Genomic DNA, 11,815 nt, shown 5'->3' on the forward strand with positions numbered 1-11,815 from the left:
AAACTGTGTAGAAATTTCAATATTATTTTGCTAGTAGCACCGACTCAATCTGTATTTAATTTCTCGGTTTTCAGTCAGATGGTAAACTTGGTTTAGCAAAATTACATTATTCTGAGGAACTGTGTACATATGTCTGTACGTTTTTCTCTATGTTTGCAAGTTTGTTTGTCTGTTTGTATTTCCGTGCGTCTTCCCTTTGAGTAAAGGTTTCCATGGAAAAGTAAATTAGCGGAGATATAGAATGACACACGTTTGATACACCTCTACATAAAAGTTTTATTCGTTGCTTTCAGCTTTCAGCCAAACTTAAAATTGAAATCTTTGTTTCTCCTGATGTGTATCAAAATTAATTTTACATATAAAGAACATGTTCTTATTATATTTTTGCAAATCGTATCTCGTACGGCTCTGGCGCTTTTATTACAGTGGTGGTAGCGGTGTTTAGCTAAAAACTGCTTGCAACTGTGGCAGGTATCCGAAGTTGAAAGCAGAGATTGAAACATATTCTCCCTTTTGATCTTTCTGCCAACAGATTTGTTCGGTTTCGATGTCAAAGGTTCACAAATATGATAAAATTTGTCAGAAATAAGTTTAACTCATTGGAACCAAATCAAATAGACCAGTGGCGGCGCATAAAGAAGCAGAAAGCATAATTGTCACTGTCAAATAAAGAAAGCATCCTTAATATCTTTTATCGTAACATACCGAAGGGATATACGGCAAAGACAGACGTTTAGGTCATTTTTTTGGCAGTATTAATCCAATCTAGTAATTAAATCAGTCAGAGAATCATTTTTATTATGGCCTTTGGGAACAATATTGTGCTCGAGGTATACCTGCCCGAGTGCTGTACGCAGTCATCCAATCGGAATGATTCCGAGTAATTTTTCACGGCGATGGCTTTCACCAGAACGTGCATGTCAGCGAAGAAGTGCGGAGAACATATATCATTTTAATTCACGGCGCATGATGAAACTTGACAGATTTTTTTATTGAACATACCAAGGAGGCTTTTTCACGGCTACTGTTACGACAAAGTTGAACGTCGGCATGACGGTTGTGTGGCCGTGACAAATGCTTTCTTTCCTCTTCCGAGGTGTTTCGATGTATGTCGTTTATTTTCTCTTGCGAAGCACATATATCAGAAAATGAGGGAGGAATATCGGAAGGGTGCGGTAGGGCAGTCAGTTAAGATGATAGGCTGCGAGTACAAAGAGCGCAGGTTCGAATCACACTGCGCTAGATTAAAAAAAAAAATTGGTAGGTATCTAAGAAAAGTTAGGAGTAAAGGAATGTGTTATGCTTTGGAGCGGTAGTTCTCTATAGGAGTTCAACATAAAGAGGCAAGAAGAGAGAGACGAAGAAATATAATGGAATAGGGTAGGAACGTATTGTATAGGGGTTGGTGCATATGAAATATGGCGTTTTTTATTAAAATTTTCTATTGCGATGCTGTTTTTTTATTTTGCTGAAAAAGACATTTCCATTGGTCAGTTATTAAATTCAGAAACACCTATCGCCGTCCATTCCAGAATATAAAATGTATATTTCATATCCTAGTTCCTTCTTTGCAAGTCAAAACACCCAATATTTCCGAGTGTAATGTAAATGTGGGAATTACCAGTTCCCATTAAGCTAAAATTGCAACTTTCGTTTCAAGTACTAAGTTACACGACGATGGTAATGCGTGAAAGGGTGGCGACTTCCTGAATACCATTTACTCCAACTTTCGCTGTAATTATTTCACGTACACTTTTATCACTTTTTCCTTCTGCTTTTCTTTTCTAACAGAAATAAAAGCGTTATATATGTATATTAGGTTTGTTTTTCCTTTGCACAAACGAGGGTAGAAATTTATTATTCTGTTCTTCAGGCCAGTGTTCATAACATTCACATGGAGGAGTACAGACTGAATTCACTTGGAGGAAGTAGTAGCGACGACGAGGAAGAAGAAGACAGTGACGGTGTGACAGAAACCGACGTTTCGTACGATTCACAAGCCGTCACGGTACCTTTAACCATATGTCTCGCCATTATGGTAGGGTAAGTATGGGAAAACCGTGAGCTTCTGCATAAGATGATCAAGTCTGTTTCAGGTACGTTTGCGGGGGTGCGATTCTATTTTCCCGTTACGAAGACTGGAATTTGCTTGATGGTTCCTATTTTTGTTTTATATCATTGAGTACTATAGGTTTCGGGGATATCGTTCCCGGGGACAAAATATATTCGGGAAAAGGCTACGAGCTCAGTTTCATATTTTGTTCAATGTATCTGATGCTGGGGATGGCTCTCATAGCCATGTGCTTCAATTTGATGCAGGTAAGTGGGAAAATCTGTTGGGACTTATTTTTATTGAATGCAATTATTCTGGACCTTGATCTTGATTTTCAGGGTTATTTGAAGGTGATTATAATTTTAAATATACTTGAAATTGATTTGATTTTAATTTCTTATTAAACTGCAAACCGAAAATTTAAAAGCAAACTAATTTCAAGAGTGTTTTCGAGTAGAAAGTTTCCCAATTTTTTCATTTCTGGGATCAAAGATATGTATTGCCATTTTAACGTTTAAATGACCTTGAAGTGAAGGTTAAGGTCACACTGAAGGTCTCCCTATTAAAGACGTAGAGACCTTGTCTAAAATTTTTTTCTAATCATGTTCCACTGTCTCATCATAACTGATTCCAAAACTTGAGTTCGGCGTTTTCTTTCTCATGGCATGCACACTGCAAAAAACAACCCTTAACAGTTTAAATTGTGTATACGAGTCGGCATAAGAGACGGAGGTGGCTTTGAATAGGAAATGTTCCCGACTGTTTGCGCTCCAACATCATCTGTGCATGTTTTGTTAAGTTGGTAAACCTTTTACCTTTGCTCTTAAGGAAACGAGTATTTTGCGCGATCGATCGCGCCCGCCGGACGGCCTCTCTCCCTGTCTGGGAATCCCCCAGGCGAAAAGCCTCAAAGCTTTCGAACTTTGACATGTTTTACCCTCCATTAATTTTTTAAAAAAGATGCAAAGTAGCTACGGAGATTTCAGGACGAGTAAAATCAATTCAGATCATTGCAGTTGTTTCAGAACATGTGTGATGTGTAATAATCATTTTCTTGTTGTTTGGATGTATTTGATAAGCAAAAAAAAACTCTCATACTTTTGGGGTATTAGTCTTTACAGTTCAGTGGTGATTGGGAGATATCGGGTAGGGTGTTCAGATATAAAAGCCTTTTCTTTATCAATCATTATTTACTATCATCATCATCATCATCATCCTAAGATCGTCAGTACTAATACTGCAACATCATTTGCAAATCTAAGCATACAAATCTTTTGCCCCTGTACGTCTATCCCTACAGTTGTCCTGTTTTTAATGACGTTGGTCCATCTTCGATGTTTATATCCTTGTCTGACTCTCTTCCTGATATTTACTTCTCTACGTTGCTGCTTAAGCTCTATAAGTGCCTGTTAAAACTAAAGAGTAGTAAAACATGTTGGCCTCAATCTGGAAACTCCGTATGATTCTGTCAAATTACAAGTTTCCTTGTCTAACAAGGACAACGTTGTTTCTTTTAAATTGTTGCGTCTAGAAAGTGTGCAGTACATCGTGAACTGCTACCGATGTACAAAAGCATGCACATCGGTCTATAGCTTCATAATTAGCTTCGCTACTAATTGTAACGCCCACATCACAATCTCTGAATATGCTAGGGTTCAAAATTACGTAATCATCTAACCCCATTGCTCGAAAGGCAGCAGGAGAAGTCAGAGAGAGTACAGTTACCAAGCAGGAATTTTGTAAAGCTTCCGGTCTTACGTTTCAAAGTTTGCAGATATAATATGTTTAACAAGTGCTTGGTGTTTCTATGGGAACTAGAAAGCCAATATTTTGACCGACAAAAAAAAAAGAAATATTGTATTGTCTATGCTTGTTTAAGCTTGAAAACGAAAAAGAACTGGAAACAAATGCCAAAGCAACAGTGAAATAAAAACTTTCCTCTCTAAAATAAAAAGTTTACCATTTTAAAAGGATTACATCAAATTAATTAAGCCGTTAAGTTTTTTAAAAATAAGTCGAAGAGTTTGAAGTGTTTCTGAGACGTAGTCAACGTGAAAACTGAACTGTACTCTGTACAATTTAAATTTAATTGGACGCTGTTGTTTCCTTTTCCTGACTTCTCTATATATATATACAGATACGTAAGGCAACTTTCTTAAACTTTACTAAATGGACGTCCGTGTGACACTATTATCGGCGGTAATTAGAAAAACTGTCGAAGAAACTGTCGTAAAGCTACCTCATAAAACAACCCATTGCACTTCGTATAAAAGGTGAAAACTCTTGAAGATACTCCATTGTCCCGTTTCATCTCCAAAATATAAAATAATTGCGATAACAACATCCACTGTTATTGTGTTTTGATGTTATTTGGATAAATATTATGCGACAAATGCACATAATACTGGTATGCAAGGGAAGAAAAAGTAGGGAAAGGGCGAATATAAAGATAGGAGACGAAAAATTAGAAGAAGAGGCTAATTTTAGATACCTAGGAAGTCAGATAAGTCAGGATGGAAGGAGTAGTAGGGATATAAAGCAGAGGATAGTGCAGGGTCGTGTCGCCTTTAATAAAAAGAAGTCACTTCTATGCTCGCGAACGGTTAATCTAGAAATTCGAAAAAGGTTGTTAAAGGTGTATGTTTGGAGCACGGCATTGTACGGGTGCGAAACATGGACAATGGGCGCGGCGGAAAAGAAAAGGTTAGAAGCGTTCGAAGTGTGGTGTTATAGGCGGATGATGAGGATATCGTGGGTAGAAAAGGTTAGAAATGAAGAGGTATTGGAAAGAATAGGAGAACAGAGGACTCTATGGAAGTCAATAAGAAATAGGCGAGATAGGTTGGTAGGACACCTTCTTAGGCATGAAGGTCTAGTCAGAGACATATTAGAGGCAGAAACAGGAGTTCGGTGGGGTAGAGGTAGACCTAGATTAGATTACTGTTCGCAAATAGTTAAGGATGTGGGCTGTTATAGTTTTAGGGAAATGCGAAGTTTAGCTCAGGATAGAAAAGAGTGGAGGTACATGTCCAACCAGTCTTAGGACAGACGACCTTAAGACGATGATGATGACACATACTGTGTTTCGTTTTTTTTTATGTTGGGTTAGTCTAGTTTATATAACTCCACCTGTTTGGCCAATGTAGCCACCATTACAACAAAATTTATAGACACCACATTCTTAGTAGGTACTTCATTTACTACAGCTGATATCGTTTTGACTAATAGACTTTCTAAGTTCCGATTATTGCCTTTTTCTGACAAGATATTGAATTTCCTAAGAAAATATTTGTATTATATTTGTTTCAGGAAGAGGTTATTCACAAAATAAGAACTACGATGCGAACTGTAAGATATATTTTACGTTGCAACAGGTGACACACCTACGTAACTCAAAACTAAATTAAAATTAAAGAACAGAAGCTGTTTTGAAGTCATAAAAGTGCCCTGTCGATGACAATTCTTCAGCTTCATGGTCAATTTCTTAATGTGCTACCCAAAAAGTTTTTGGGAAGAAAGAAAAAAAAGACTGTCTACTAAGATCGGCTGATAAGTTTATCACACTAGCGCGTAGGATTCAATTGGAATGAGTTAAAGCATAATTCTTTAGCCACATAATGCAAAATTTATTTTTCAATTGTATTCCCGTTTATACTGAGATATTTTTCCCACCGTGAGGAACGTATTTGTATTCGGGTGCAGGTTGGCCATAGTAATGACCCTCGAGATCTCTTTTGAGACTTGGGAAGAAATATTTCGAGATCCCTCCTGCTGTGAGGGAGGAAGTAGAAGTCCCTCTAAACTCTGTTGAGGTGAGGAATGAACTGGAGGTCCTTCTGGAAGTCACTGATGAAATGAAGGTGTTTGTAAATCCCTCTTGAGACGAAGGAGAAAGTGGAAATCCTTCTCAAGATCCCTTTTGTTGTTAGAGAAGAAATGGAAGTCCTTGTAGAAGCTTTTGAGTTGGCTAGAAGAAGAAGTGAAAGTCCCTGTAGTGTCCTTCTTGAAGTTAAAGAAGAAATGGAAGTCCTACTAAAGCCCCCGTCAGATAAGGAAAGAAGTGGAAGTCCCTCAAAATTCTTCTTGAGGCCAGGGAAGAATTGGAAGTTCTTAGAGATTGTTCTTGAAGTTAGATAATAAGTGAATCTTCCTCTCGAGATCTTTCTTGAATTTAGAGAAGAAATAAAAGTCGCTTTAGATCCTTGATGATCCTAGAGATGAGGGAAGAAGTGGACGTTCTCCGAGATCCCTCTTGAGATAAGGGCAGATGTGGATGTTTTGAGCTTTCTCTTTAGGTGAGGAGGGCAATGGAGGTACTAGATATCGGTCTTGAGGTGAAATAAGAAGTGCGATTTCATGTCGAGATCCTTCTTAAGATTAGAGAAGAGATGAAAGTCCTTCTAGATCCCTCATGAGATGAGGGAGGAAGTAGATATTCCTCGAAATCCATCTTGAGGCGAGGGAAGAAGTGGAAGTACCTCGAGCTTTCTCTTGGGGCGAGGATAGAAATGGAGATACTTAAATATCGGTTTTGAGGTGTGATAAGAAGTGGAAGTCCCTGTCGAGATCCTTCTTAAGGTCAGAGAAGAGATAAAAAGTTCTTCTAGATCCCTCTTGAGATGAGGGAAGAAGTGGACGTTCCTCGAGATCCCTCCTGAGATGGGGGTCGATGTGGGGGTCCTTCGAGCTTTCTCTTGAGGCGAGGGTACAAATGGAGATACTTAGATATCTGTCTTGAGGTGAGATATGAAGTGGAAGTCGCTTTCGAGCTCCTTCTAGAGATTAGAAAACAGATGAAAGTTTCTCTAGATCCTTCTTGAGATGAGGAAAGAAGCGGGTGTTCCTTGAGATCCCTCTTGAGAGAGGGTCGCTGTGGGAGTCCTTCGATCTTTCTCATGAGGCGAGGGAAGAAATGGAAGTACTTATAGATCGGTCTTGAGGTGGGATAAGACGTGAAAGTCCCAGTCGAGAACCTTCTTAAGTTTAGACAAGAGATGAAAGTACCTTTAAATCCCTCTTGAGATGAGGGAGGAAGTAGATATTCCTCGAAATGCCTCTTGAGGCGAGGGAAGAAGTGGAAGTCCTGAAGAATTCCGGAAGACAAAGAATTTCTGAGGATTCAAATTTTCTACTGCTATTAAAATTCAAAAACAGTCCTACCTACTAAACTTTTCAGTCGGTCTTCGTATTTGTGTTCATATGTAATATGAGATATCAGCTTGAGTTTTTAAAATGCGAAACTTATACGAAGCCCTACAATTTACTTGTACTCCTGGATAAAGTTCGCAAAGAAATTAATTAGCTGTACGAGCTATGGAGTTTCCTTGAACCTTCAATTTCGACAAGACCTCTGAATGCTTTTACAAGAATTTCTTCAAGAAAAAATTACAGTTTTGCGATGGATTTAACATTATGTCTCAGGTGAGTCAATATTACAAGTAGTTACCTCTTTATAGACTTATTTTTTCTTTTATAATATCGTATATTGTGTACAAAAAACATCGAGATGATTTTCTGTGATAATAAAAAGGAAATATTTTTAAAAGGAGAAAATGTGAAATAATATAAATTGTCAAAGAGGGATGCTGAAGTAGAAATAAATGTTCATTTATTATTATAATCATCTTTTGTGTATATTCAGTTCAAACTGGCACAGTTAAATATTATTTTTATGTGCTTATTTGACTGAGTTTTTACTTTCAGGTTCAAAAAAATCATATAAAACGTATTCCCTGTTCGCATATATGACCAACTTATTTCGTGGACCAAAACAGAAAAATAAAAAAATTCTTAAATGTTTAGAATTAGATTTATTTGTTTCCATTCTATTTTTTGTTTTTGCCCAACAGCGCACACAGTTTGTCATTCTCTTTTTTCGTTTGTTTTGAATTTAAACGCTGCCATTTATTATTTGTTTTGTACTGGTATCTAAATATAGACAATATTTATTAAACAGTTTTTCATTTTTTTTTGTTTAATCTATCAAAGTAGCGATGGGATGAAGGTTTTACGAGAAGCACTTTGGAAAATTTCGCTGTTAATCGACCAGTTTTAAACTTGAGAAGATTGATAACAGAAAGTTTAGTTTCTAAAAAAAAAAAAGCATTGACGAATATAGTGTCTGACTTTAAACTGAACTTTTCTAATTAACTTGTTAGTGTTGCTCGACTATTTTTTCGTTTTCGTCTCGATTGAGTAGTTTGTAATTTGTTTACTAAAACTGAAAGAAAAAGTTTCATATTGATCTTGAAGGAATGAACAGCAATTTCTTTTAGAAGTTATTAAGAAAAGTTCTACTATTCAAGAATCCAGCAACAAAACAAAACAATAGATCATGAATAATTTACAATTGAAGCAGTTCTTGTTAGATAAATATACAAATACCTACAGGGATGGATTCTTTGTGAAATTTAAAGCGTTTTTGCTCTCAATAGGATGCATAGTTACTGATTAATTAACAACGAAAAAGTAAACAATCGGCTCAAGCTTTGCTCGCTGCAATTGAAATAGGCGCGTCAGCGGTAACAATTGAAACGTACACTGAGTCTACTTCACTTGCAGCCACTACATTGCGCATTGATTGGTAGATTTTGAACGGCTAGTAGCTCGGTTAGTGTTCCTTGTACAGTTAGTTCACTTAGGGAAAAGTACACGATGACAGGTCGATGGGCGTGGATTGCCTTAGAAGTTATTTACGGCGCCAGATGTTTACGGTTGGGCTTTGACCGGAAACATCTGACGATAAACAATTGACTATATTCCGGTGACACCTCTACGATCGATATTTGTTTGTGCTCATGCTGTACTCTTCTCTAACTGAACGGACAATACCATAAAACTGAAAAGGAGAATGTTTCTTAAAATTTTATTAAGAATACGGTGTTGCAGTGTTTTCGGATTGTTTGTTCGCTCCTGTATCGATATGTAGATGTTAAAAAAAAGAATGCCATGCCAACGGTAGATAGGATGCAGCAGGGTGCAAACTGTTTTCCCTCGTTAATAGGAAAGTTTCGCTGGCAGGCATCGGGATAACTTTAACAGAGATAATGAGAGCAATTAGCTGTTGTTTATTAGAGTACAATGAGGTATTATGGCAATTAATTGTTGCGCTTGCTTTGCCTAGTTCGGTTGCGGTACCGCCAATAATTGCGTTGCGGTATCATAGAAAACTCACCGACAAACCGATAGATTGTCTCGTTGTATGTAATTGTCGTTCAAATATGTTAAATACTCCGTACACCATGGAGAATCCTGTTATGTTTCGGGTAATGCTAATCGCCGAACGAATGGAATTCAACGTTTAAATTCCTCCATCACTTATGTCACACTAATCATGATGAGAAGTTTGCAACTCCTTTTGTCTTAACACATCAACATCAGCATCATTCAATTTGATTAGAACAAGGTGGCTTAGTGTTAGACCGGAGAGGTTGAGGGTTCTAATCTCGGCGGAGGTTTGTCTCATAAAAAAAGTAAAAATTGTCTGTAAAAATACTATACAGGTAAGGCAAAATGTTCACCGAACGTAGAAATTATTCTTCAACACATTTCTTTATTAGCATTTTTTTTTTGGCTGAAGGTATTTGTCCTGGAGGCATGGATAAATATATATAAAAGAGATATTGCTTTTTGAAGTAGATTAATTTCGAATAGGATTTCGAAGCTGTAAAAAACATTACAAAAAAAATATTAAAGTTTATAAAAAAAAAATACGTAATCCTAAAATGTAGCATCGTGCTACAGATGGTGTTCACTGTGCCGTTTGTAGTATTTTCTAAAACGCACTGTTAAGACAGCAGGTAAAAGTTGGTCTGTGTTCTGTCGGAGCTGCCTGCGACGCGCTGATGAGATCCAAAAAGATCGAAATCGCGATCCGCGTCTGACAGTTTCGACAGAATACTGACCACTTCGAATTATTTTATTCGATTAAGCTAACGTGCCTATCACGTTGAGGTTGGCTACGCCAGGATTCGTTTTCAGCAAGTAGATATCCACACAAGTGAACCTTGTTGAAAAATACGTAATCCTAAAATGTAGCATCGTGCTACAGATGGCGTTGTTGGTCTGTGTTCTGTCGGAGCTGCCTGCGACGCGCTGATGAGATCCAAAAAGATCGAAATCGCGATCCGCGTCTGACAGTTTCGACAGAATACTGACCACTTCGAATTATTTTAAAGTTTATAAACTTTATTAGTAGGTAGATTTCGATGTATTTTAGTTCTTTTTTTAAAATTCCATTAGCACTTTGGATTTAATTAGCTAATTACGTATTGTAATTATCTAGGGGTAGAAATTGTACTAAAAATGTAAAACAAACAACACGTATGCATTTTTGAAAGTTTTATTGGATTCTAAGTTGTAAGTTGGTGCTTCGGTGTAACAAGATCATCAGATAATTTTAAGAAGATGAAGATGATGAAGAAGAAGCTGAAAAAAAATCATTATCAATATTTTTGCTTATTAGTTTAAACAATTGAAAACTATTTAATTAAGTAATTATGTATGTATACTAACAGGAAGAATTAGAATTTTGTGGTGGTGGACCGAATGGTGGTGGCGGTCCAAATGGTGGAAAACCGCCGGGTGGTGGAGGATGAGCGAAGCTTTTCGTCAAAGAGTTACGGAAGCCCTTTGGCTCTTGTCCTGGCGGGGGCGCGCCGTTATCCGGGATGCAGAGTACATTGTGTACCTGACAAATATTAATTTCGGAAGTTTAAATAATTATGACAACAAAATATTAAATTTGAAAAACAAATTTCTTACCAATGCACAGGCTACTGCCAGAAACAGAAGGAACAAACAACCAAACAATTTCATGGTGAAGTGTTGTATGAATCTGGTACAAATTTTTGGCTTTATATAGGTACCAACTAAATAGTAACCTTGTGGGTGTAAAAAGGGGATTTTTTTACATCAAAAGCCAGCAAACTAGGACCTAAATTATATTATTACGCAAACCGGAAAATTATTTTAAAATTCTATTAATTCAACAAAATTGATATCTTCTTTATTTTTTATATTGTGGGAAGTGATTTAACATTGTCAAAAAAGGACATTCTCATTGAAAAGTCCTCTTTGGCGACCTTCATACATGAAAGAGTACAAAAACGGAAAGCGACTATTTAATTTGATATTTTAAATAATTCTATATTGTTATACAAGCGTTTAAATAATTATTTTACACTTACGTAGTCATCGAAGCGATCAAGTGGAGCTATTACATACCAAATACATTTCTATATTTCTTTATATCTGCCAGTTATCAACTAATAGTGCAATAGGGCAAAGCAAAAGTAACTTTGCCAGTAAAATTTGTACAGCATATACTAAGTATGTAAGTATAAAATAGATTAAAATATCTGCCAAATTAGTATTAATAGTTTTTGATGTATTTTATTTTATTTTCTTTGTTAGTTGCAACGCAATAATGCTGTGATTTTATGCACAAGACAATCTGGGTTGGTACAGGCGTTTTCTAACACCTCTATTATAAAATTATATGTTTATGTAATATTATTGATCTGTATAAATAAATGCATTTGGGTTTTTGTCTAATTTATATCAATAGAATTTGTATGATGTGTATTATTATATTAAATTATAACGAAGAAAGTAATATTTTTCTTTTATTCTAATGTATTGCTGGTAGAACTTCGTTTCTCTTTTTGATGCTTCGTACACATCAGCAATTATAATTTAAAGAGTAATTGGAGATGGATTTTTTTTATAGATACAGTTCATATTTTGTTTCAGAAAAATTGT

At 36.4% G+C, this 11,815-nt stretch overlaps 2 protein-coding genes across 5 annotated transcripts in view; one reads left to right on the forward strand and one right to left on the reverse strand.

The window, feature by feature from the left end:
* LOC108735854 (TWiK family of potassium channels protein 7) overlaps nt 1–7,954 on the forward strand; it is a 31,757-nt gene extending 23,803 nt beyond the window's left edge. For all 3 annotated transcript variants that reach the window (XM_025975214.1, XM_025975212.1, XM_025975213.1), the window contains 4 exons: nt 1,874–2,043; nt 2,097–2,319; nt 5,363–7,474; nt 7,757–7,954. In XM_025975214.1, the coding sequence (XP_025830999.1) occupies nt 1,874–2,043; nt 2,097–2,319; nt 5,363–5,431 (462 nt within the window). In that variant the 3' untranslated portion in view covers nt 5,432–7,474; nt 7,757–7,954. The remainder of the gene's footprint in view (nt 1–1,873; nt 2,044–2,096; nt 2,320–5,362; nt 7,475–7,756) is intronic.
* Nucleotides 7,955–10,387: 2,433 nt separating this feature from the next.
* LOC108735870 (proline-rich protein HaeIII subfamily 1-like) lies at nt 10,388–11,333 on the reverse strand. 2 transcript variants are annotated; one of them, XM_025975180.1, is made up of 4 exons: nt 11,242–11,333; nt 10,817–10,935; nt 10,568–10,742; nt 10,388–10,480 (listed from the first exon to the last, which is right to left on the reverse strand). In XM_025975180.1, exons 2-4 carry the CDS (start codon nt 10,868–10,870, stop codon nt 10,452–10,454), a joined length of 258 nt encoding a protein of 85 aa, XP_025830965.1. In that variant the 5' UTR covers nt 10,871–10,935; nt 11,242–11,333; the 3' UTR covers nt 10,388–10,451. The 2 variants fall into 2 exon arrangements, with proteins under 2 accessions (XP_025830965.1, XP_025830964.1); XM_025975179.1 differs by having other exon boundaries at nt 10,817–10,889; nt 11,242–11,252.
* Nucleotides 11,334–11,815: the final 482 nt, after the last annotated feature.

The sequence above is a fragment of the Agrilus planipennis genome, unplaced genomic scaffold, assembly GCF_000699045.2.
Source record: "Agrilus planipennis isolate EAB-ADULT unplaced genomic scaffold, Apla_2.0 scaffold69, whole genome shotgun sequence".
NCBI classification, from domain to species: Eukaryota; Metazoa; Arthropoda; class Insecta; order Coleoptera; family Buprestidae; genus Agrilus; species Agrilus planipennis.